A 25,589-nucleotide genomic window follows, 5' to 3' on the forward strand; every position below is an offset into this window, starting at 1 on the left:
TTATTCAAGGTTACACTTCGTTAGCTAGTGATGCTTTGGTTGTTAAGTGTAGCTCCTTTCTTTTCAACAGCAATGTCCTCGCATTTATTTCACCTGATATTTGTATTTATTATTTTTCTCTTCCTTCATTTGCAGCTCTTTGCAAAAAACAAAACCCCAAAAGGTCTTTATGTCTATGGAGATGTTGGTAAGTTTCAGTTGTACCAATTCCAATGGAATTTTGCTTTAAATGCATGTGTATTCAGATCCTAAAGCATCTCAAAGCCTTATGTTTATGTAGCACTATTGCTGGAGTGAGTTTTTCAGGATTAGTTTTCTTCCACATTATGATGTTATTTAATACATTTGCACTCTGAATACTGGAAGCTTTCGGATTGTGTAGTTTTTTCTAACATTGCATTCTTAAATATTAGTGAGTGGATAATTTAAGAATTTGGGAAGTAATTGAGGGGAGTATGTATTCATGTATTCTATTTGCAGTAATACAGTGTGAAAATATACTCTCATTTCCAAAACAAAATAATTATGTTTTCTGTTTGTATGCAGAGCCAGTTGTGCAAATATGAGTCAAAATTTTGAAATAAAAAAATTAAAATGTAGTTTTTCTAAATTTTAATCAGAAAATGTAACAGTCTTCATAAATGATCTGGTCTTGTACGTATTCTGTGGGGAAGTATAGTTTCATTAAAGCTACTAAACGATCATTATTGTACTCACTACATACTGTTCTTAAATAACTTACCTGTTGCATGTTTTGTTACTTCTTTTCATTTGAAGGCACGGGAAAGACAATGGTGATGGACATGTTCTATTCTCACTTAGAAGTAGAAAAGAAAAAGAGGGTCCATTTTCATGGCTTCATGCTAGATGTGCACCAGAGTAAGTGCAGACACAGGTATTTACAAGAATTTTATAAAATATGGTATCTGTTAAAAGTCTGTCTCATTCTCATGTTTACATGAATTACCATAACATCATTTAAATATTTAAGCAAAAAAGGTGAAAAATAGGAGAGAAATTATAGAATTTTAGCATTGTTTGTCATACCAGGGTAGGTATTGTGTACTAATTTTCAAGTATCTTTTTGCAAAGATTCTGTATTCCTGATTATATAGTAAACTTGAGTGTATATTTATGATTAAATACTTAACTAAATGTTTTCCAGCTACCAGTTAGTTTCTGTGCAATCCAAAGAAGGCAGTTTCTCAAACTGAAATTTGAGCTTCTGGTTGGCAAACTTCATAATACTGACAGTAGTTTAGAGGAAAAAATAGTAGAAGGAAGTTAAGGTTAAGTTTTAGAAAAACTTTTGACAGAGTGAACAATGCACTTCATTTTGGTGCAGATACAATTTTAGGTACTTCCAGTTTTGCTTCTGATTCTAAATTCTGTGACCTTAAAATGCTGTGAAATTGTTAAATAGTGCTGTAATTTACAGGTATTGTGACAGCTGCATTTTTTCTTGAGAAGCTCTCATTGGTGTAAACAACTACAGCTTGTAGTGCCCACTTTTCTATCAACATTGTGTCTGTGTTGAGATTTCTTGTCATTTGTACTTAACAGAGGCAGCTTCTTGCTGCAGAATCTTTGTTTTCCAAATGTTTGTAGTCGGATGCAATACAAGCCACGAGACAAGGAAATGTGAATGTAATAATCTTACTTTGTACCAATGTCGTCATATTTACATTTTAAAATATAACTTACTATGTGTGACTTTTCAACTAAACTCACTCAAAGCACACCTTCAGAGCATGTAACGCACAAGAGCTGTGCCATTGATTTGTAAACATAATGAGGGGTTTTCATAGTCAAAGAGAAGCTTATGACAGAAAATTATAAATTACAAAATGAAAGTGGAACTGAGGTCATGAATTGCAGCAAGGTAAACCTGTAATTTTTATCAGTTTTTAAAAGATCAAGTATAGGTGCATAACATTCAGTGGTTCTTGGATTTTTGTTTTGTATGTTTCTAAAGAAGAGAATACAAATTACAGAATTGGTGAGCTTTTAATAGTTGTCTGGATGTGGTTGAAATTTTCTTTTCCATATTGAAATTGGGCTAAATTTGAAGCTTTCTTACTTTGACTGGACTGGGTTACTTTTATTTGGAAGCTAAATAATCTTGTTCTCCCTACCTTAGAAAAAGAAATAACACTTGTTCTTTTCTGTTTCACCAACTAAGGAATACATCGCCTTAAACAGAGCTTGCCAAAAAGAAAGGCAGGGTTTATGGCCAAATCATATGACCCAATTGCACCAGTAGCAGAAGAAATAAGTGAAGAGGCTGCTCTCTTATGTTTTGATGAATTTCAGGTAAGAAGCCAGAGGTTATTCCTTTGCTTTAAGGGACATGTCATAAAATTACTTTTCATCTTAAATATGACACTTGTTACTGCTAATACAGTGTTTAAATCAGTGGCCAGTAGTGAACTGTAGAAACTGAAGAGTGAAGTCATTTCACAGTTTTGAAGATGATGTTTGGTTTTTGTTTTTGTTTTTTTTTTTCCCCCAGGAAATAAGATGCAAGTTGACAGTCTAAGACTTCTTGTAGTGCTTTCATTTACCAGTCTGACCAGTTACTGGTCATAGAAGGGGGAGTATTAAGAATTTGGTGAGAAGCTCATGAGTACTTCAGGGCAAGGACCATCATCCTGTACTGAGTCTGTACAGTGCACAGGCTTGGCATGCCTGCTCTTTGCAATAGTTCATATAATGCAACAAAATTGTCTCGGTGTGACTAAGAATGTGAAAATTGCACGTCAAATTCAATCCAAATTCTTTGCTACAGTTATTGGAACCTTTGGCATGGCAGTCCCAGATTGTATCAATGTGACTAACATTTAAATGCACTTTTCTTGATTTACAGATGAGAATTAAAAACAAAGTTTATAAAATTCTTCGCCCAGGCTAACTTGGTTGTTTCATTTGTTTTGCACAGCTTGTGAATTTTGTTTTAAGAGCATGTCACAAATTGAAGTGTAGAATTGTTTTATAAAAAAATTTAGGATAAAGGCTAGAGGTATTTGGCAGCTCTAATCAGCTGAGATTTTAATTTATTTTGTAATTCAGAGAGAAAGGCAAAGCAAGGTAAGAACAGTTTTTAAGTCACCAATGGATAGAGCAATTTATATCTTCTATCTGTTATTGTACACCCAGGAAAATAACCTGTTTATGATCAAGTCCTATGAAGAGGATTTTATAGCTGTAGAGTAGGTGTTCTTGTTTTAAGTTATTGTTGTGTTTTTTTGAAAAGGGATAGAGTCCTTTTATTTATAGTTTCAGGATTTAAATTGTGCTTTGCTAGTGAATATGAATGCTGGGCCTCCAAAACTTGCAGTATAAAGTCTAAATACAGAGACAGTTATATTTACACCACGAAGAATTGGGGAGATTTGGAAAGGTTGAGGACAAATGTTAACTGTCGTTAAATGTTTGATGTCATGACATCAAATGCTTAAATGGTAGAAAGAGACATCTTTGCTGTACCATATATTAGTGGACTTTTTACAGATAAAAGTGTCTATTTACACTGCTTTCATATCCTGCTGTTGCTATGTTTCCAGACTCTCCTGTTTCCACATTTTAGGGGGAGAGACTGCCATTTTTTTTTTTTTTTTGTTTCCAAATTGGTTGCCTGCTCCCCCTGCTGACTTACTTGAGGTACATCAGTCACTTCACTTTGGAAAAATCACCTGGTTTTATCCGTGGGTAATAGTTGGGAAAGTAATAAAAGAATTATGCTTTAAAATTGAGTTATCTAAGACTTCAAATTCCTATGTGAACTTTGAAACTTCTTGTGGATGTACTAATGTTCTAAATTCACACATATGTGAACAGCTGAATTTCTTGACTGATTTCAGTAGCAGGGAATGCTTACTGAAAAGAAGTCCCAGCTTTCTGAAATTTTGCAGATTTGGGATGAAATTCGGGATAAGGAGCCTTCTGTTTACAGTCAAAGTAGTGCAGGGATTGGAAGAGGAGCTCACATGGCGACAGAATTAACATTGATAATAAGAATCCATATCTAATTCAGGATGTTTGCAACTCATTTCCTCAGTGGAGATAATGGCTAGATTTCACTGCAGAGTGATTCACTTGTATTTAAAAGAATTGCTAGATTAAAATGAAATTGTAAAGAGCTGAAGACTTAGAACATACACTGTTCTGGCTTGCAGATAAAGCTGCTGTCTCTTTTTGACAGATGAAAAGTCAAGTTGGGTCTTTGGGAAAATACTTGTGTGTGGAGGAAAGATCAGAAACTATTGAGACCTTGTTTAAACACTTCAGAGTGTTCTCAAATACCTGTTTCAACTGAAATAATTTATTTATCTTAAGATCTGACATACAGATTGGTGATATTGTTACAGCGACAGCAAAAAGTACTGTTAATGCTTATATTTCAGAGGAAACTGAACGCAGAACTTCAAAAGACAAAAGCATTGTCAAGCTTGCATGCTTCTTTTTGATGGCAGGCTAAAGTAAAACAAAAGTACTCTGAAGTGAATCTTTTAGAAAAGTCTATAGAGAAACAAGTGGAGAGTTGTCTAATTGATGTAGAAAAATATTTCAATACTTTAAAAAGTTATTTTGTGTGCCAAAATACTGTTGTATTTAAAAGTAATTACAGTGTCTGAAATGGGGTTTTTTTGCAAACACTATGTAATAGCCAGGACCTTAGTAATGGCACTAAGCTTCAGAGTCCACTCTGAAGTGGACACATTTTTTGTCAGCATTTACCTGAGCCACGTACTCTCTGATTGTTAAAACATTGCTAATTCTTACTGATCTTTGTCATACAGTTTACTTTAAGTAGTAAAGTGGTGGGTTTTGTTTTATTTTAAATCATGGAAGTCATAAGCCATTCTAAAAATCTGTCCTCGTTTTGAAGAGAAACCCTATATTCAAGGCATGTGTAATTATAATTTCAATGTTTCAGAACACAGGTTGGCCACTAAAAACAGACTAGTTATTGTTTAGTGATCAAATAACTATATATAGGTAATTAGAAGCTCTAATTTTGGCATGTGGCTGTAGCTTATGTTAGTATTGATGATGAAAACAGAATCCTTACTTCTTAAACTGGATACCACTTGGACTTAAAACAAACTACAGTTGAGGGATTTTTTACTAACCTGCATGCTATTAAAAGTCTCTAATAAAAATTAGGCTCTTATTTTTGTGCTAAAACTAATTACTGATAATACATGCTTATATTTGTCATTCATTACATGCAACTGTACAAATCAGTGGATGACTGTGTCTCAGACACTTATACATGTAAATTAACTATTAGTCTACTATTTTTTTTCTTTTTTTCCTTTTTTTTTTTTTGTGAGTCATAATGGAAAGCAGCACTGGGTCATAAAAATCTTTTCTCTTAAATGCTAATGAAATTTCTCCATTTTCTCCATTAGCAGGCTCCCCATATTGGTAATTTGTAGCCTTTGCTTTTGTTCTCTGTTGCAATGAATGCTGGATACAGTAAAAAGCATGAGAAATTACAATTCTTTAGTTACTGTCTTCTACCTGCTTTATTTTGTAGAAACTTTGTCTTTCCCAAGCTGTATTAGATAAAAAGAGCTCACATTTGCATCTCAGATTTCAAAATTGCTTTTTGACAGAACTTTTGAGAGTTTTGGACATTTTTTTGTAATGGAGTTTAAAACATCAAGATTCCATTCAAATAAGAGTTCTTATTAATCAGAGAGCGTTATTAATTGTTTTCTTTTATCTGAGCACTAGTATTCTTTCCTTATTTGTTTTGTAAAGGTAAAATGCTGCATAGCATTTTCAAGCAAAAAAGTTTGTATCAAAATGACTTTTATAAAATATATCACAGAATCATAGAATGGTAGCGGTTGGAAGGGACCTCTGAAGATCATCTAGTCCAACCCAACTGCTAAAGCAGGTCCATTCAGATCGGGTCACACAGGAACGTGTCCAGGCAGGTTTTGAAAACCTCCTGAGAAGGAGGCTCCACACCCTCCCTGGGCAGCCTGTTGCCAGGGCTCCCTCACCCTCACAGTAAAGTTTTTCTTTAAGTTTAAATGAAACTTTTTGTGTTCCTGCTTTTGTCCATTAGCTCTGGTCGTATCACTGGATACTACAGAAAAAAGTGCTACCCCACCCCTTGACGTTCACCTTTCAAATACATTTAATTATTAATGAGATCCTCCCTCAGTCTTCTCTTCTCCAGGCTGAACAGCCCTAGATCCTGCAGCCTTTCCTCATAAGGAAGATGCTCCAGTCCCCTGATCATGTTGGTGGCCCTGTGCTGGACTGTCCCTAGAAGTTCCCTGTCAGAATGTATTCTAAATACAATAAAAAAAATACTATAATAAATTTAAAATACATTTAAAATGTGTTAATATATTTTTAAAACTTGACCATTGGATTTGCTTTGTGCTACAAGAAATTCAGTCACTCCTAAAATGCACATACATACTGATTGTGACCTAGTTTTTTTGGGAACAGGCAAACTCCTAAATTTTACTATTCAGAAGTAATAATAGGTGGGTGCATAAGCAGATATGTTAGATGTGAAGTACAGCAGTGAATTGCTGCATACTTTTTGGAGTATTGGATCTTAGCGATCAGAGATGTGCAAATCTAAGGGCTGTGTTACTGACTGTGTAACAGTTTGGTTTTGAAACAGGAAAAGATTTCCAAATTAATGCATTCCATGGAACTAATTAGAAGAAATCTTCGGAAGAAGGAAACTGGTGTTTATGTATGGTTCCTTATGAACATTATTGCTTCCAAGCTAGCTGTCAGAAATGTAACCTAAGTTTTTACCGTGTCTAGTGTAGAATTAAGTTTTATTTTTGCCTAGAAAGGTCATTTGGAAATGGAGGAATGATAGAGTGGTGGTGGTGTGAAGGGAAGAAATACCATACTTGTTGAAGTGTTTCTGTAGATGTGTTACTATCACAACATAAACATTTAAACTGGCAAAGCACAGAACTATCAATCTGTTGTGTATTGAGTGCATATAACTCTCAGCATGCCAGTACTTCTTTATTTTGTCAGAATTGAGGTCTGTTTTGGTAAGTCAAAATGCAACAAGTGACATATAATAATCAAAGGGAATGTGGGAGAAACAAGTGTAATGATAATAAGGTTGGTATACTGATAAGGATTGCTGATCTCAGCTGGTGAACTCCTGTGAAATATAAATTAATGTTGTAACAGTGGGGGCTTATTGTTCAGAAAAAACCCCTACATTTTTTTCTTTTGTACAGAGAGCTTTCTCGTTTGCATTTCCTGTATTTCTTGGTACTGTAAAGCAAGTTAGTTAAACTAAACTTAGATATTTAAAAAAATTTTACTTTATGGCATATTTTTTATTCTTTATTGGTTTGGATTTTCCCCCTCTCCAATATCACTTGTCCCGCCCACTTTTATTTTTTGAGCCTGAAGGTTAGAAGAGGCTGACTGTGCTGGAAGTGACTGCCGTGCCTTTTGATTATTCATGGACAGTAATAGAAGGCACTTAAAAAGAACAATGAAATTGCTTATTTTTGTGATGGGCCATCTGTTGAATTGTTTTTTGCAACAATCACACAATAGTATCTATGTCATATCATTCTATTTTCAACAGCAGCTGATTATGTATAGTTGGCTACTTGTCTTTATTTCTAAAGTCCCATGACCATTTAAATTCACCTCTGCAAACCTTTGCCTCAAAGGTAATAGAAATGTAAAACAGCTGGTGTGTATTTTCTTTCTGTCTTCTGTTTTTTTCATGTTGTTTCTAATTAATTAGGCCTCTTAAATGTTTAGGTCTGTTTTCTGTGTCTTCCACCTGTAGTTTTATAATAGAAGTTAACATGGAATCATTTAGCAATTGGTAAAGAAATGGTGGAGTACAGCAATAAAGAACGGGCAAGTTTTGAAAGACTGTGGTACATTCACTGCTTATTAATTATCCCTTTTATTTTTTTTTTTCTCACCAAGCAATAATTAGAATCTTTCTCCGTGGCTTTCACTAACAATCATTTTTTCCTAGCTTATTATAAAGCCACTTGCAGATCTATTGCAGCAGAAGCTGAAAGCAAGAAAAAACAAATGTGTTGTCTCTTACAGGTCACTGACATTGCTGATGCCATGATTCTGAAGCAACTTTTTGAAAATCTCTTCCAAAATGGGGTGGTTGTTGTGGCAACATCTAACAGGCCGCCAGAAGGTAAAAACAAACATGTTATTAGTATTATCCAATCGCAATGAATCTCATTGTCTTACAAAACAATCATATTAAAACCATACAGTATTTAATAAACTAGTCTTCAAGAATCTTATATACTCCAATTTTTCCAGGGTTTTCTGTGTTATTAAGGGAGAAGGTTTTTTCACTTGAGTCATAATGCTCTCTTCTCTCAAATTGAAGATGTTCCATCCACCCAAATCCTTTTATGTTTAGTGATCTTCTCTACCCAAAGGGGTGGAAAGGTGTCTGGGGACAGTGGAGTTGAGTAGGGGTGAAATGTTGCTTCTGTTTTGGATATATTCCAGGATGGGAAATGATTGTACTCTGCAAAAAGAGGGGAAATGAGAATATGTTCTTGTTGCAATCTTGGAAACTTGCAGACTTGATCCCCTGCTCAAAGGTGGAGAACTCATCGTCAAAATGTCATTCTTACAGCTTGGTTTGAGTTCACTCATTGGGAATTATTTAGATGGAGAGTTATATCAATTTCTAATAATATTTTTAGTTAGAGAGTGACTAGCTGGGTAGATCATTCTAGAGATTCCCCAAATCTATATGAGTTTTAACCAAGCAGTAATTGTTGCTTTTGTTTGTTCTAGTGTACCGTTAGCATAATGCTTGCTTTCTACACAGCTCTTGTGGCATTTTAGAATAATTAATTTTGAATGTTGTTAAAAAATACTGAAGAATTAGAGTATTAACTGTAAGTAGCAGTTAATTTTTCTACTCAAATGAATGGAGTAAAAAAGAATCTCTAAAGGTTTACAATGCACTTTACCTTAAAAAGAAAAAACAAAACCAAACCTACTCAAATATTTTTTGCTAAAGAAGAAAGTAATTCCCTGCTGGTTTATTTTCCATGTTGGAGCAAATGGGATGAAATCATAGCTAGTGCAATTGAGTTAACTACAAATAAACTAGATGCTAGTGCCTTACTCAGTGTGATAGTTTGAGTTTGGGAACTATCTTTGTGTTTTTTGAAGCACTGCTCTTTAAAGTTCAGTTGAGATTTTTGTTGTAACTTGGCAATTGTATCCCATATCTTAAATTGAAATACCAGTTTGTGACCACTGTTGTCATATAGGTCATATAAAGTCACTGTGTCAACCTGAAAGGTACTCACTTTTACTAGCTGGCCACAGAGAATGTCAAGAATGATATCTCTAGAGCTGAGCTGTGTTACAATCCAGATGTTGGTCAATACCTGTCTTTTCTTTACTTCTCACTATTTATGCATACTCACAGTATATCTGGGATCCTTGCACTGGAAAGAGAGTTGGGTTAACATAGTTTACAACTGAATTCAGAGTTGTGAAAGAGATGAAGAGAAAAGGGGGAAAAAAAGAGATTTTTTCATTAGAGGGCAGATGTACTCAGCTACTGACCATTAGTGGTGCATGTAACTGTGTTAAACTTCTGTCCCGAGGGAATATGAAGGAACATAGATGCTGTGCTGACTTTTTATAAGGCTTCCTAATATTAATGAAAAAGGTCAGCCTATTGCACAGTTTAAGTAATAACATTATCAAGGAACAAGTAATTCTTTTATGAAGATGTTGAGCAGTAGTTTGTTTCCAGAGCAGAGAACTCTATGCTATAATAAAATACAGAGATAAATGATAGAAAATGCTACTTTGCAGTGTGTTTTTATATTTTGTTTTTTCATTCAGGGCAGATTTGCATTTTGTCAAAAATTTACATATGCTTTTTTTTTCCCTTTGCCTTAAGGATGACCCTTTTTTTTTTGCTGTGGAAAAGGGCCGTACCTGATAGAATTGCTAGAAGATAAAGTGTATCATGGTACATTTGAGTGAGAATGGTACTAATGTTCGAAACCCAAATTTTCAATTTACATTGGGTTTTTTTCACCCCTGCCAAATACTTGGGACTTAGCAGTTGCGTAGTTTTGTAACCTATTGGTGTATACTCAGCATTACAAAGCCTTTTTTATATCCTTTAAAATAAAATGCTGGTCTTATTTTTTCTACTAAAATCAGTTATATGTTGGTAGAGGTTTAAGTCATCTTTCACTCTGCCTTTGTCACACTTTCTCAGGGTATTCCTTTCTTCCTTGAGAATGTATTGGATTTTCATACAGCAAAAGAAGATAAATCAATTTCAGCTCTGCTTTTCTGCCTTTTGTTCCTCCTCTCTCTAGCAACACTGAGTTTTATTTACCAGACTAAAAGACAAGCCGACCTTGTTATTAAGACTAAGTAGCAAAATGGTACTGATTTCCTTTCTTTCAGATCTCTATAAAAATGGTCTTCAGAGAGCTAATTTTGTACCATTCATTGCTGTGCTGAAGGTGAGTCACTTAATAAATGCTTTTCAATTTTGCCTGCTGTATTAACAAGTTAGAGATTTTTACAGAATTGCTTTGATACCAATTTCCAGATTAAGGTGTGTATTCTTTAACTGTTTGAGGCAAAAATAAATGAACATAAGAAAAAAGGATCTCTTCCATTCGAAAATTAGCATGTCTTGAAAGCTGGACATTTTTAGTATGACAAAAAAATTAGCTGTTTGACTAAGGTAGCAGAATTTGTTTGTTTGGATAGGACTTCCTTACTGGTGTGTATATGCCCTGTAATATAGTATTCCTCTAACAATTAAGTTACACTGTGGTGTACTTGTGGGCATCTTAGATTTATCATACTATAAAAACTCAGTATTCCTTTCACATAAGAAAAGTGGTGTTCTGTTCGTATCCCTCAGTTACCTTGTTTCTGGGGTGTCTTTCTCATCCACAAGCGATTTTCTGAAGTGGTGTTTCTAAGGCTTTGGGTAATGTTCAAGACACAGCAGTTGTGAAGCAAAACTTAGGAGTCTGTATGTTGTGCTGTGGCAGACTGTAAACTTTTATATTTGCCTCATTTACATTGAGAAAGAATGCTTAATTTTTCAATGTGAATAATACAGTGGGTGCTTTTACTATTAAAAAAACCCTATCCTGATCTCACAAGTTGTGGGCAACTCGCAGATATTTTTAATGCACAAGCTGTGATGGTATTGTTACAGTATTGAGGGCTAGTATACAGATCCTGTGCCCTGTCTGCCTGGATTGACATGACATATAAAGTGGAAATAAAAGCACTTCTCTACCTCACAACAATACTGCCAGCATGAATACATAAATAATGTTAACCATAGTAATATCTAAGACAGAAGAAAGGTAAAGTAGAGTTCAGGGTAGGTTTGGCTTAGTGAAAGTTAGTGATTGCTGAATAGATATATTGGTTGACTGTTTCTGTTAAGGTGGTCAGCAGTAAAGTAGTTGGTAGTGCCTTGAGTTTTCAGTAGGGCGTTTTGGAATCATGAGATTGCCAAATCACCGAAGCATTTTTGAACATCCCATCTAATGTTGACATTGGAGTAACTACCAGGCTTGATAAATGTGAGGCTTTTCCTTTTCACTGATTATCAGACTTGGAGAGTATCTGTCAGGTATGCTTACTTGTAGCTTCCTTTTTCTCTTCATCTAGCCAAAAAAAGAGGAAAAAAGTGAACTGTAGTTTATCTATATAGAATACCTCATCAGAACTGAGAAGGTAACCTAAATTTTTAGAAGAGACCTTGTAGGTACAATACTAAAAGCCTAAAGATGGGATTGGTTTAGAGCCATGATAGGGGATGGTAGTAGTGCGATAAGAAACAAGTAGCATAATTCAGACTAGATGTAGACAAACATTACCGTAATAATCAATGAAGGGAAAAGAAAAGATTTCATTCAAACTCTTTATTGACACGGACCTTACGAAAATACTGGATCACTTGTTGCTTTTTCCTCCTACATGGTTGTGTTTTAACAGTACTCTAAATGTATGTGCCTTTTATGTCACTTAAGTAAATGTTACCAATGTAACATGATTCTTTCCCAAAAGCGTAATGCCTGAAAGATTAATCAGAGGAAGCCTATGAACAAATGCCTCTCTGACCTTAGTTGAAAAGGAAACGGTAATGGCAAGATACTAAAAATAGTAATTAAGTCTCCAAATCTACATTTTTTTAATTCAACATATCAGAAGTGAGCATTTAAAAAAAAACATATTGCAAAATATTTTAAAGTAGGATTTTAACAAGCGATCTTTACATTACAAAGGTATGGGTAGAACTAAATTGAAATACAGGTTTAGGCCTCCTCAGTATCATCTCTGTGTGTGATCTGTATCATGGTATTGCTATTAATGAATGGAGTAGCGTCCGTCTCAGCTGTTTATAATTCTACATGTGACTTTAGGAAATGTAAAAATGATACCTTCCAGGGTTTTGCATGGAAATAGAAAGATTCTGCAGGGCTTCTATTTGGGGTTTAGTGGAGTTGAATGGGTGGATTGGTTGTTTTTTTTTTTGTTTCAGAAATTAACTTTTATGATTATAAATCTTAAAGCAAGGCTTTAGTCTAAAAGTAGTTGAAGTTCAAGACAGGAGCTTTGAATTCCTTTTAATGTTCTTGGGAAGATGGGATGAATGGAGTGTATTGATAAGTACATTTCTGTGAAGATATGCTTCACTTGAAATAGATTTCAGGCTGTTTCAATCTTTCCCTATCTTCGGATGATCAAAAGAAATGATTTCTTTCCTGGTTCTAGAATTACCCATGTTCATCCATGATTTTGTTGTTGTTTTTATTTTCTTCCAACTATATAATTCCAGTATCTGTATTTAAGTTCATGTTTCTTACAAAGATAACTACAAACCCATTTCTGTGGAATAAGCAAAAATATGAAAGAACACTCTAGGGAAGATACCATTATCTTGCAATATTTGTCTGTGTTGCTTTTCTAGGTGATAGTTCACTGCAGTGACAAGTTATTGCTGAATGCCTGCAGTGGCAGGTGCAACTGATAAGTTCCAATATTTAGAGCAACATAAAAGCTCCAAGTTTCTGTAGCTGGGCAGGCCAGTAAGGCAACTCTTCCTGCCCTGTGTATGTCCCTTGTCCAATTCTGAACCTGTCACAGTATTCTCACCTTTTGAAACCTTAAATATTTTGAAATATAATTTTTCATCAGTTCTTTAAGCATTTAAGGGTTAGTTTTCATAAGCAGGAAAACACAAACATGTTGTGGCTTGAATTCTGGGACACTCTTTTTTTGTGGAAGGGCTGAGTTTCTGCAACAGGTAAGAGTGCTTCCTCAGTCCGTGAAGTTTTATACAGATAGAGCTTTGCAGAGAGTATTAGGAAGGAAAATCTTTTTAATTTTGTAATTTAAATTAGATTCAATCTCTTCTGCCTGAGCTTTCAATCTTGCAATATCTCTTACCAAGCACTTTAAAGTGTATGGAACTCAAGTAAGTAATTTTTTTGTTTTGTTTTTAGAAATTTACTTGAAAAATAAAACATCCATTGCTCACAGTTACTTTGTTCAAATGCTTAGAGCGGAAAAAAATCAAAAAATTGTTAGTCTGAACCAATAAGAAATATAAAAACTTTCTAAGCATTTAAAAACTGGCTTACAAATAAAGCTATGTATCTTTAACAACTTGGTGTAAGATCTAAAGTAAGGCTTTTCCAAAAAGAAAAAAAAAAAGAGAAAGCATGCTTTAATTTACTGTTTTGGCAGTAATTTTGGCAACATTTGAATTTTTGCAGACATTTAATTACGACATTTGTATCAACCTTTAACTGTTCTGGAATCCTAATTCAGTGCTTTATCCTTTAGACAGTCATGAAGGAAAGCTCCTCAAACAGTTTTTTTATAGAGTCTATAACTAAACTGTGCAGTTCTTGAGGTTCCAAAGGTTTCTTGGAACTGCAGTGTGAAGTGGAAACTAAATACTAAACATGTAACTTCTGCATTTTCTTATGTTTTCTTTATGCCATAGACCTGCACTGCACTAAATTTGAACTAAAAGTCAGGAAATTTTAGAGCCTTTCATAGTCCAGATATACCTTTATAATGAACAATTTTGAAATAAAATGTTTGGCTCTTTGGTTGAAAGAATCAACCAGAAACGTGTTGTCAGTAAGACATGAAATTACTGTAATCTTCCTATAGAGAACTTATTTTCTTCTGCTATTAGGGACCAAGTCATTATTTATTATAAAACTATTTGGTCTAAATGGCTCTTAATGGTAAGTGTGGTACACTCCTCTTAAATAGAAAGCACTGGGGGTTTTATATACTGTATTGTTCGCTGTTTTTCTCAAAATTGGTTCATGATTATTCATTGAGACTGTGGCCTATTCTGATTTCATTAAAATATACCCTTCCTTACAAAGCAAGGAGTGGAGGAATTTTAAAGTATTTTTGCTTTTTAGTAATTTAGCATGAATATGCGAAAAATACTTGTTTAAAACATTTAGAGCTGTCCCTAAGGAAATTGTGGGAGTTAGTTTTGTACAAAGGCATTTAGTAGATATAAAATGTCTTTGATGGTGCACTCAGCTTTTGTCCAACCACCTGTGTGAGAAATGCAGGGATTTGGTGATTGGCGGATTTTGCCTCTTCCCGCCCCCCCACCCCCCAAAAAGTCATCTCCTTGATGAAATTGATTTGTCAGTTTGTTCCAGTCTAATGGTGTGATAGCCCAGCAGCTTTCAGTATGTTGAATAGTTAAAACCTGCTTTTGAGGTCAGTGTCAGCCACTCTGACCCCTGTGAACTGTCACCTGAGTCAGAATTGCAGGGATTAGGCCTTTGATATTGTGATGGCTTTGCCTATCAATTGACTTTTTCATTACTGAAGATGTTGGGCCTTTTGTTTCCCTTCTTAGTATGTAACCAAGCAAACTCCTAAGTAGAAGGAGCATTTGTTCTTGGTCTCTCTCTCTGCAAGTAGTAGATGTACTCATCTTTTGTGAAGGGTACCTAATTAAACATAGGAAAAAAAAATAGAAAATACAACAGGATTGCAAGTATTTTTGTGCTGAACGTCAGTCTAATTTTTGGGCAATTTTAGACACATTTGTAAGATTGTCAGCTAACAATATTGCATATAGAAAACCATATGTTAGATTAGAATTTACCAGCCTTTCTGTATTCGGCTTTGTAAGCTTGCGTGTGTCTTTAAATTTAACACAAGGATTATTTGAACTCTGAAGTTCAGAGCACTTAACTGTACAGTATTTTATAAAAATACCTTTTGCTTTAGTGTGTCCTCTGGATGTTAAGCTGGTTTTGTTTACGTTCTACATCTGCCTTAAGCATGCACGTGTACACTGAGACAGTTTATTTAGATGCAGATCCAAACTTTATATTAGGATGAAATAGTTACTATTATAGCTCAGTATCGGGCTTCCTGCTTTCTCACTTCAGTTGTTGGCATTTCCCAAGTTCTTGCTTGGCTTGTTTACTCCTCGATTAAAATGAATAAATCAAAGCATATTCCAGATAGATATTTTATGGAATAGTTGATTCCTGCAGCATCAGGGTAAATTAGTCTAATTACACGTGGCAGTTTTATTTGCTTGTGATGTAATGTGAAATGAGGTCCTGCCTCCCTGCATAAAGCTCGAGCCAATTAATAAAGCTTTTAAGCTCTTTGTCACAGGCCTCCATGGAGGTCTGCAGAGAAGAACTTTAATCCAATAAACATTTCATTTAGATCATGAAAAGAAAGCATGAGGAGAAGCTCCTACAAGAGAGGGTGTTACCAGCAATTCTAGACATGAAGAGATGTGAGGAATTTGCCAAATTACCCAAGAAGCCTTCATATTTAACACATAAATGTGTCAAAACTAATAATAGAATAATTTAATTTGAGTTGAACCTTATATTGTTGAAATTCTAAGAAGCCACGACTGTTTTCTTCAAAGACTTTACTGTCGAGTTGGATGGACAGGGCAAGGGGAGGTTGTGAGAAACCCAGATAGCAAATAACACTGGCCAAAGCTGGTGGAAAGGGGGGGGGGGGGGGGGGGGGGAAGGAATAGATAATTAGGTGTAATTAGTGTGTATGAATTGTTGTCTCCCTGCCCTTGGCTTGAATAAATTTCGGAGAAAAAAAAACCCCAAGTAGTGAAAATGCTTTGATGTAAGAAGAGTCATTGTGGTTTGGCAGCATAAAGGCAGTGTTTTATACTTCTTACATAATGGTTGTGATACAGAAAGAGTGAATGGACCCTGCACCCCCCAGCCTGCTTTATAGCAAGGACTTTTGGATTCTCTTGAAACCAAATGCATCAGAAGTTTTCAGTTGTTGGTAATGAGGTAGCGGACCGCATCAGATCTAAGTGTAAGCCATCTTTAGCCTTTGTTCTGATCTTAATCGTGGGCTGTTTTTTTTTTTTTATTCTGGGAAATCCAGTTTCGTAAATCAATACTACTCTTTTTTTCTTTTTTTTTTTCTCCCTGCCTGCCAACAGTTCTGGCAGGAGCAAAGGCTAATACTGCAAAAAGAAATACAGATCAAATGTTAAAAAGAAAAACAACAGCAAAAAAGAAATCTAGACAAATAACTTCATGCGGAGTATAATTCCAACAAAGTACATTATTGGGAGTCAATTTGACCCTTAACTTGTGAAACATCACGGTATAAATTCAGAGTGAACTCTTGGCATGCGTTTTTCACAGAACGCTACAGCTTGTTTATTAGGAGATGGAAAGTTACAGGCACTGCTGGTTCTTTAGCAAAACTGAATGTTGCAAAGAGGTCTGTGAGTTGATTTGGAGTTGTTTGGTGTTTTGTTTATTTATTATACTCACTATGCAAGGAAGACTTTTTTTTTCTTAAGTGATGTGGAATGGGGAGAGCTGTTCAGCGTAATTCTCAATAAAATGGAAGTTTACTCTGCCATTCTTCTGCTCTCTGACTGAAAACAGGAGAGGCTACTTGTCTCCTACCCAGCATAGCCACATCTGTACCTCCTGAATTCTTTCACTTTTGTCTGGATAGCTGAAATACTATTCACAGAACAGTACATTTTAAGAGTCTCTGTCCTTATTCATGCACCATTATTTTACGAGTTAATTGTCTATTTTTCCTCTTCTTAGGGGGTAGCTGATTTGTAGCTAGACATTAAAATAAGTTATTGAAAAGTGGTACAATAGATCGTATGTTCCTTGTAGTAGCAAGAATGGTGAGGCTCTTGGTTGTTAAAGTTTTGAAGGCTGTAATGTAAACTTGTGTAACTTTCATTGAATTAATTTTGCTTCTAAATTTATCTCTGCTAAACTTCTCCGTTCAAGTTTAAATGTTCTTTTCGCAAGTATAAAACAACTTCATGAAAAAAACCCCCACATGTGGCAATGTCTCACTCCCTAGATCTTTGTGCTTTGGGTTCGTTTAAAAATATTTCACAAATAAAATGTTTGTCATCCAAACTTAACCTGAACATGATTAGTTTCATTTATATTGTACAGTATATTTGGATGACATTTCGAAAGTTTTTTTAAAAAAATTATGTTTTGGAGGGTTAAAAACCCCCTTGTTGTTGTTGTTACAGTGTTTAAAATTAGAACCAGTGAAGTATCTAAGCCTACTGTAACAGTTTCACATATTGTGTTATTGCAAGTAATGAAGAATCTGGGGGGAAAAGACTGTAAAAACATTTAGTTAACCCCTTAAAGCATTACACTATCTTGTGGAACAGGATAGCCTTTTGTACTCAAGGTTGATTTGATCTGTGAAAGACAACACCTGAGTCTCATGCAAGACTAAGTAATTATGGCTGATTGTAAGAGGATTTTTTCAGGTATAGGTCACAGAAAATTCAGTTAGGGTAGAATATGTACAAAGCTAAGAAATATGCAGATTTTCTGTTGTAAGATTGTGTAAAAATTATTTACAGTTAATACTTGCATAAAGGTTAGAAAGGTTGATGAAGTGATATTTAGTTTTGCTTTACTATTCACTGCGTGTCAGAATGTAATTATGACTGATTCATGAAACTGTCTTAGCAATGAACCATCTTTATTAAAATGCTGATCAAGACAAGAGCTGACAGTAGTAAAGAATAGAACATTTTAGTCTTGTTGCTTTTGAATGATTGCTAATTACCCCAGAGGTCATGTATAGTGCTTATGAGGATTCATTGACATTTTCTTTGAAGTCTACTGTTTCAACAACATCTGAACAGGGAGGCAAAAACTGTATGTATACCCAACAGTGCTTGGACCAAGTTCTTATCTGCCACCAAATACCTGATGATTCCCTTCCTCTTTCTTCCTCCCCCTGAGTACATCTCATTCCCATGGATCAGTGTGGCAGAAAGGTAGGAGTGTTACAAACACCCTTTACTTCTTTTTTTTTTGGTGTTTTGAGGGATTTTTTTGTTTGATTGTTTTTTGGATTTTTTTAAAACAAGGCCAATTTTAATTATGGCTAAAAGGAGCAGCCCTTTAAAGGCCCCACACCTGTACCATACTTGCTCCTGATCTTTTAGAGCTGCACGAGAGGGGAGACACTGTACTTGAATTAATACGTTTCGATTGGCAGTCCATGGACAGACTTTCCCAGCTCCTCAATCTAAATTGATCCATATTGGACCAGTTTAACATACTGAAACATGCTCGTGATTGTCGGTTGCTGATGACATTGAGAGTACACCAAAGTTAAAACCTGTTGGATATACTTTGTTGGTCAGAAATAATTTTTTCATGACACACTGTATTTTCGTTTGAGAAGATTCTTGTTCTTGTGCTAAAGAGGGGATTTTAAGAAAGAGGAAATAATATTCTACTTGACAATCTAACACTACGTGGAGTCGAATGATGAGGAATAAAAATATTTCAGTCTAGTTTTACCAGAGGAACTCTTCCTCTGTTGCTGGCTGAGGGTTCGTGACATGTGTCTACATGTTGTGTGATGCAAGAGAATATTTTCTTTCTTAGGCTACATGTAAATGTATAAGAAAAATGATTACCAATGAGCAATCTAATTTTCTGATTTGCTGAAGGGAAGGAATATTAGTGAACCTGTGTATTGTTAGTGGAGACTGAATGAGCCAGACAGGTGTGGGTTGGTTTCTTAGTGGGGTGGGGTTTGGGGTTTTTTTTATATAAACTAATACAAGGAGTTAGATGCTGAGGAGGTATTTGAAAAGGGAACGTGATACCTACGTGGAAATTATCACAAAGAGTGGTTAGATGTTGCACTTCTCAGTGACGCATGGCTTGCTCGGTTATTAACAGTAGGTGTTCTAACGTGCTTCTTAAGAACTATACCAGAGCCCAAGACTACTAATTGTGCAGCTTTGCATACCTGGGGACAGGACTATACTCTTCTTGTATGGAAGGTCTATTTGATACTGTAGTGCAGTGCTGCTGCTGCATTTGCAGGTGTCTGGTTTGACCCAGTACAAAAGGCAGAGGAAGCTCAGCAGGTGTGGGAATTAAGGCAATGATCATCCCCAGCACACTCATACCTCTATTGCCTTACACCTTCTCTAGAGGTCCTAAGACAGGATTTGTCCGGTCCTGTGGGTCGACAGGATGATTTGTATGAGTTTGTGTGGTGTTTTTTGGTTTTCTTCTTCAGTGCCTTTAAAATTCAGAATGGAGAGTGACATTTGGATTGACATATGGTGATCTTCAATAAAACTAAGAAGTACCTCCTCACCTGCATTATCAAGGGTCAATTGAGTTGATCACAATATTTGAGCTCGCAGGGATGTGTGGTGTTTAGTAGTGTATAATGTGGACCACCAGGCCATCTATTAGCATTTCTTTTTTTTTTTTTTTGGTGATACATGGGAGATACACATCTTGACAACTTGTAGGTTATCCAATTAACTTTGCCTAGCTTTGGAAATTTTCTGAAACCTTTGTTCCTCTGCTTAACCATCAGGTTGAGTACTTAAATTTGAGTGGTTAAATGTTTTAATCGTTATCAATCCTGATTACAATAACAAAGGGATGTTAGAGGTGCTTACACAAAGAAAAATGCATCTATATTGGTCTATAGCTTTCTACATTAGGTATACTGAAAGTCTAATTTTATCTATTCTATCTGAAGGTTTTCATTTTAGATATTCTGTCTCGAGCCTTGAGGCTTTGTCTCTTTTCATTCTGGAATAAAAAGTTTTTATGCCACTTCAGTGGCAATGAGTGCATGATCACGCTGTATTTTTAGCTTACTAATTGTGTTTTCAATTCTGTAACTGCATTTGTTCTTTGTATACATAAATACATAAATGACATCAAAATAAATTGTATGACTAATTAATTTTATGCATTTGAATTGAATAGGGTAAGTCAGACTTGAAATATCTCAATAGAATAGAAAATGTGTTGGAGACTGTAGGTAGTTCTACGAGAACAGACCACACTAACTGTAGCTACAATTTTAAGTATTTATTTCAAAAGAAAAGTAGAACTGTAGCCCAAGTAAATGAAATTTGAAAATTTAAAACTCCATCTTAAAAAATGGAAACCAATAGTTACTGTCATGGCTTTGACAATTAAGTGCTAGCAATCCAAGCACTCCAGTTAGTTCTTTGGCTGTTGATTAGGATTCCATGGTGGTGATTAGTGAGTATGAGGATGCAATCACATCTGTAGGGTTTAATCAGTCCACTGCTGGAGAAGTTAGTCCAATGATAGAGTGAGAAACTAGAACTTACATGTGTAATCCCAGTAGAGCATTTCCTCATGCTGCAGAAAGGTGAAGGGTAAAATGTAGGGAAGCCTACTCCTCCCTGTCCCTGCCACTTGCATCATTTGTAAATGACAGTACTGATTTCTCTAGTTCCATGATGCAGGATTATGGTGTTGATGCTTGTGAAGGGGAGGAAAGATGTATGGGTGGTACTCACATCGCCACCCTCTCCGAGGTTCAGTGTTTCATTCTTACAGTTGTGACCAGTATTTGTTTTTCCAAACCATGTAACCATGTCTCTGACTTTCATTTCTGTAAATCTAGTATTTTAAGTGTTTAGCTTGGACAAATACAGTATTTGGTGTGCTTTATTTCACTCGATTATACCTTCCAGTTACATGCTGTCTTTTTAATATTTGAAGCGTTTATCTTGAAAAAAAAATATTTACAAATATGAGCATTTTGCCCTCTGTATTCCTATAAGAAGCAGATAGGTGAATGTGTGTGTTTGCAGAAACAGAGAACTGTGGTGGGTACCCTTGTCTGCAAAGGAAACCCTAAAAGGAAAAACTTTTTGATCTCTGCTTAGCACATAGCTTCTCTGTCACCTTTTTGATTCTTGCTTTGAATAAAGGTGACCGTGTGCTGAATTCCTCTTTAGAACCATCTCCACTGATACATCTTTAATTTGGAGGAGTGATGCTGCTGTTGTTGCCTGGCAGTGCAAGCAATCCTCTCATTACAGCGCTTCAGTTCACTGGTACTGCTATCACACCCTCTCTCTACTGCATAGACCTCAGTTTGTGTACATGGCATTGCCCACACTGTGTATGCTTCTATGCTGTTTTGTTGGCATTAGTTCCTTCCATATTGTCATTTAATGATTTGTTTCTTTATTCATGCTTCTGTTCGATTTTTGTGTGTGTGTGTTACTGTTGTTCCCAATAGCACCTATGGATCTGTACTCTACTGTCATATATTCACATAGGGAGAAGGTTTTTCCTACCCTACAGAGCTTATAATCTAGCAACAAAAATAATGTTTTAAAGAAATATTTTCAGGGAACTTGTTGCTAGGCAGGTTGTGATGTTTTGTTTTAATAGCAGGATCTGTCCATTTAACGGACATTTATTCAGTACCTAACAGAATAGGTGTCAGAAAGCTTTGAAGTGTCTCAGTAAAAATAATTAATGACAAACAGTGGTAGATACTTACATGAACGTGTGGAAGGGTTAGGAAATTCTTGTGACTGTTTCATTTTTATTTGGTACATGGACTCTGAATGGCTGGAGTGCCTCCTGAACTGAGCATCATTCTGGAGAGGTAAAAGAAAAGGTGGGGGGAAGGAGTGAAGAAATAGCTTTGAGGTCCAACTCAGTGGTTCTTGAGACAGTAATAGATGAAAAATATGCTAGAGATTCAATGTAAAATATAAACCAGAATTTGACTGAGAAGGCTGTTTTGAAAAACAGGAGACAGAACTGTATTTCAAATCTAGGACAGAATTAAGGAAAAACAAAACAACAAAAAAACCCAAACCCCAACAAAAACTAAACTAACCCAAACAGAAAATTAATACGGAACATCCAAGGAGCAGGAATTGCTAAATGTTTTCCAAAGGACTAAGTATCTTTCTGTTCCCTCTAACATATTTTTTAAATAAACTATGTAATTATATCCCATTAGAATGAATAGTAGTATATTATTGTAGATGTACAGCACAAGGTTTATAGGGAAAAGAAGTCTCTTTCATTTAGGCAACTGTTTGTTTCTCAGCCTTTTTTAAGCCACATAAATAAGCTTTTGAACACACCAGCTATTCTTAACTAGTGTTGCTAATGATAGCTATTTTTCCTGAGTACTGATAATACTAATTACTTTGAATAAAGAGAAGGAACACAGAAGAAATGCATCTACTTCATAGCTATATTGATAGTATTTCCATTACACTTTTTACCTCCAAAACTTGTTCACTGTAACTTAAATTGTAGTCGTAAAAGACTGTCAGAGCATTTAAGTAGTGATAAGTTTGAAAGCAGAACACAAGTGGACTAAAATATTGCAGTACTAAGTGTTGGTTTATGTTTCAGCAAGCCACAGTGACCTGCATAATATAGCACAATATCAGCCTGTGTTTGAGTGTACAGAATGTTTGTTCTACTCAGCAGTCGTTAGCAGCTGAGCTGCAAGCACCACGGTAAATATCAGTTACAGTAGATTTACACCATTCTTAAGGGGCACTTTTTAAAAATTCCGTTAAGCCCTGCCATAACTGTGTCACACTCTTAAAGAGGTGTAGCTCTGTATGCTGCACACCACTCTCAGGGAGCTGTAGAGTTTGTAAACCCATCTTGATGGCCAAAGAGATGAAGCTGAATTCATGCAAAATTCCCTCTCTCTTGTTTCCAGGAAAAAAAAAAAAAACCCAAAAGATAAAACAGCATTACTAAATATCTGTGGTCTGTGGGAGAGGATTTTGCTGCAGGCAGCTTTAGCCTTGAGGCACAACTCTCCCCTTGAAGCACAACTCTCCCCTTGAAGCACACAGATAAACAGTCCTGAGAAAGAAGTGATAAGGTGAAGAACTGAGGCACAAAATAAGATGTGAGCATACCAAAGAAGCAGCAAGAGCAGCATGTGAACAGTATTGCTTAGCCAATCATTATGTTAGCATAGGCATGTGCTTTAAGATTTTTACCCAATTAACTTAGAATAAACTGTGCATGATCGGGGAGTAAGAGTATATTTAGGGGGAAGCTTTATCAATAAACTGGTCTGCTGCAACAAATGCTGAACCCATCTGTACGAGTGATTTTTGGCCGCTACGACACATGTCTAAGGTGAATCTAAATAATCTTGTAGTCCACATAGCTGTAGTAGTAATGTGGGGAGTTTTTTCCCTGCTAATAGTACTTGAGCTAATCTAGTACTTTGACAAAATAAAACATTAGGTGTAAGGATGCTGAGCATCAGTGCCTAGCAAAGTACACCAGCTTTGCTATGAAATTTTAGGAATTGTCCTTCTAGCCTTGACTGTCAGACTGATGCTTAAGAAAAGCTTAAATATCCTCCCTCCCTTGTGCATATTATTACATGCGTCTGGAACTTTTTTCTTCTACTCTGTTATTCTCTCTCTTAGTAAGCTTTCACAAAAAGAAAGGGAATAGATTATAATAATATTGTAGTACCAATGTTATTGTGTTTGCGCTAGCCTTAGCCCAAGATAATGATTTGGTTAGCTTGGCTTTTTCACTTACTGGAATTGAAGATATATTGGTTTCTGTGCTTTCAGGATGATATTTTTTCACCTCCTTTTTCAGGTGTCTATCTTGCAGAGAATCTGGAGGTTTGAAATACGTATAGAGCCTTCAGTAATAGCCAAGGGCAAAAAAATAGTGCAACGAGTCATTACAGTAATTCCTGCAGATATTTGTAATCTTTGAGTTCTATGCAATGCATTTGCTCAAAAAGGCCATTGTTCCTTAAATCACTGATGATAGTTCTTCTAAAATTTAAGAGGGTTTTTTTTTTCCTGCAATGTAGTTGCTATAAATGAGATTTGACACTTCCAATTTTGTTATTTGAATGGCCTCAAGGAGGTTCTGAAAAATTTGACACATAGAATATGAAATGCTTAACAAGGGTATTAAAGATAAACTAATAGTTCATTGTGCAGTGAAGAAGTAATTTAAGGAACTGTGGCAATTGCAAGAATTTTAATGGTGTTGAATTACCAAAAAAAAAAAAGTTTTATTGTTTTAATTGATGATAGAAGTGTATTTCTTAAAATATTAAAACTTTTCCTCCCTTTCTTTTACAGCTCCTTTTGCTTATAGCCACGTATCGCTCCAAAGTTGGGTATACTGGCAGTAGTAATAAGGGAACAGTTCTGCTTATCTGTTTGCCAGAGAATATAAAAATCTTGATCCCACTGGGATGAGTGGGAGTTTTACTCTCAGCTTCAGGCCTTATGTCAAAAAAAACCACACTTCAGTACAGCGGGTTTTGAGTTTTATAACAGAAGCAGTTATTGTGACTACTCAGGGACATCTGTATCAGGTTTAGAATCTTACAGGTTGTTTAAAGAGTGGGGAAAAAAATGAAGATCCTTTTGTAAGTCAACTCAGACATTACAAAAATGAAACAAAATCTTTTTGGTATAGAGCTTTGTTTATTCCTCATTGTGCTTTTGTCCGTTTTGCAGCAAGACTTGATGCGATTTGTCTGTTTGATGTTGGACTGAAAATTTTTCACCTTCTTAATAGAAAAAAAAATATAATCTTTAGCTTATAAGGTAGAAGTAGTTTCAGTTGTCTATGTTAGAATTTGACTATAGTCTTAAACTGTGAAAATAATTATTATTACACACTCCCCCAACAACCCAGAGAACATGAGTAATATCCAACCTCATTTAATTCTGTGTGTTTCCAATCTGTATTAAATTTCTAGTTGACAGACTGTCTAAAATGGTTACTTTTTTGTTTTGGTTATGTGAATGATTTGCAGCTGAAAGGAGACTTCGATTTTATGGTGTTGAATTTCAGTTTTGCAGATGATATTCCTGCTGAGGGTTTATCACAGCAGTGGATCTCCTCTGTAACACAGGCAACAGTAAATATAGCTTTGGCTTGAGGAAAGCTTCTTTTTTTTTTTTTTGTCTCTGTAGAAATACTGCAGCACAGTCCGGCTCGATTCTGGAATAGACTACAGGAAACGAGTGCTTCCTGCTGCTGGAAAACTTTACTACCTGTAAGTTTATTTGGAATATGATATTTGCACCCTTTTTTTTTTCTTATTATTAGCCAATAATTTCCTAGTCAATGGGAAATAAAAAATGTATAGTAGAATTAGCAGGGTGTGACTTTTCCTTTCTTTGCCTTCTGGTCCATTTTGTTCAGCAA

At 35.5% G+C, this 25,589-nt stretch overlaps 1 protein-coding gene across 3 annotated transcripts in view; it reads left to right on the forward strand.

Annotated features, from left to right (window-relative positions):
• AFG1L (AFG1 like ATPase) overlaps nucleotides 1-25,589 on the forward strand; it is a 79,405-nt gene that overhangs the window by 14,286 nt on the left and 39,530 nt on the right. For all 3 annotated transcript variants that reach the window (XM_061990400.1, XM_061990402.1, XM_061990401.1), the window contains exons 3-8: nucleotides 136-187; nucleotides 778-879; nucleotides 2,183-2,313; nucleotides 8,086-8,185; nucleotides 10,456-10,514; nucleotides 25,355-25,437. In XM_061990400.1, the coding sequence (XP_061846384.1) occupies nucleotides 136-187; nucleotides 778-879; nucleotides 2,183-2,313; nucleotides 8,086-8,185; nucleotides 10,456-10,514; nucleotides 25,355-25,437 (527 nt within the window). The remainder of the gene's footprint in view (nucleotides 1-135; nucleotides 188-777; nucleotides 880-2,182; nucleotides 2,314-8,085; nucleotides 8,186-10,455; nucleotides 10,515-25,354; nucleotides 25,438-25,589) is intronic.

The sequence above is a fragment of the Colius striatus genome, chromosome 2 (genome assembly GCF_028858725.1).
Source record: "Colius striatus isolate bColStr4 chromosome 2, bColStr4.1.hap1, whole genome shotgun sequence".
In the NCBI taxonomy this organism is placed as follows: domain Eukaryota; kingdom Metazoa; phylum Chordata; class Aves; order Coliiformes; family Coliidae; genus Colius; species Colius striatus.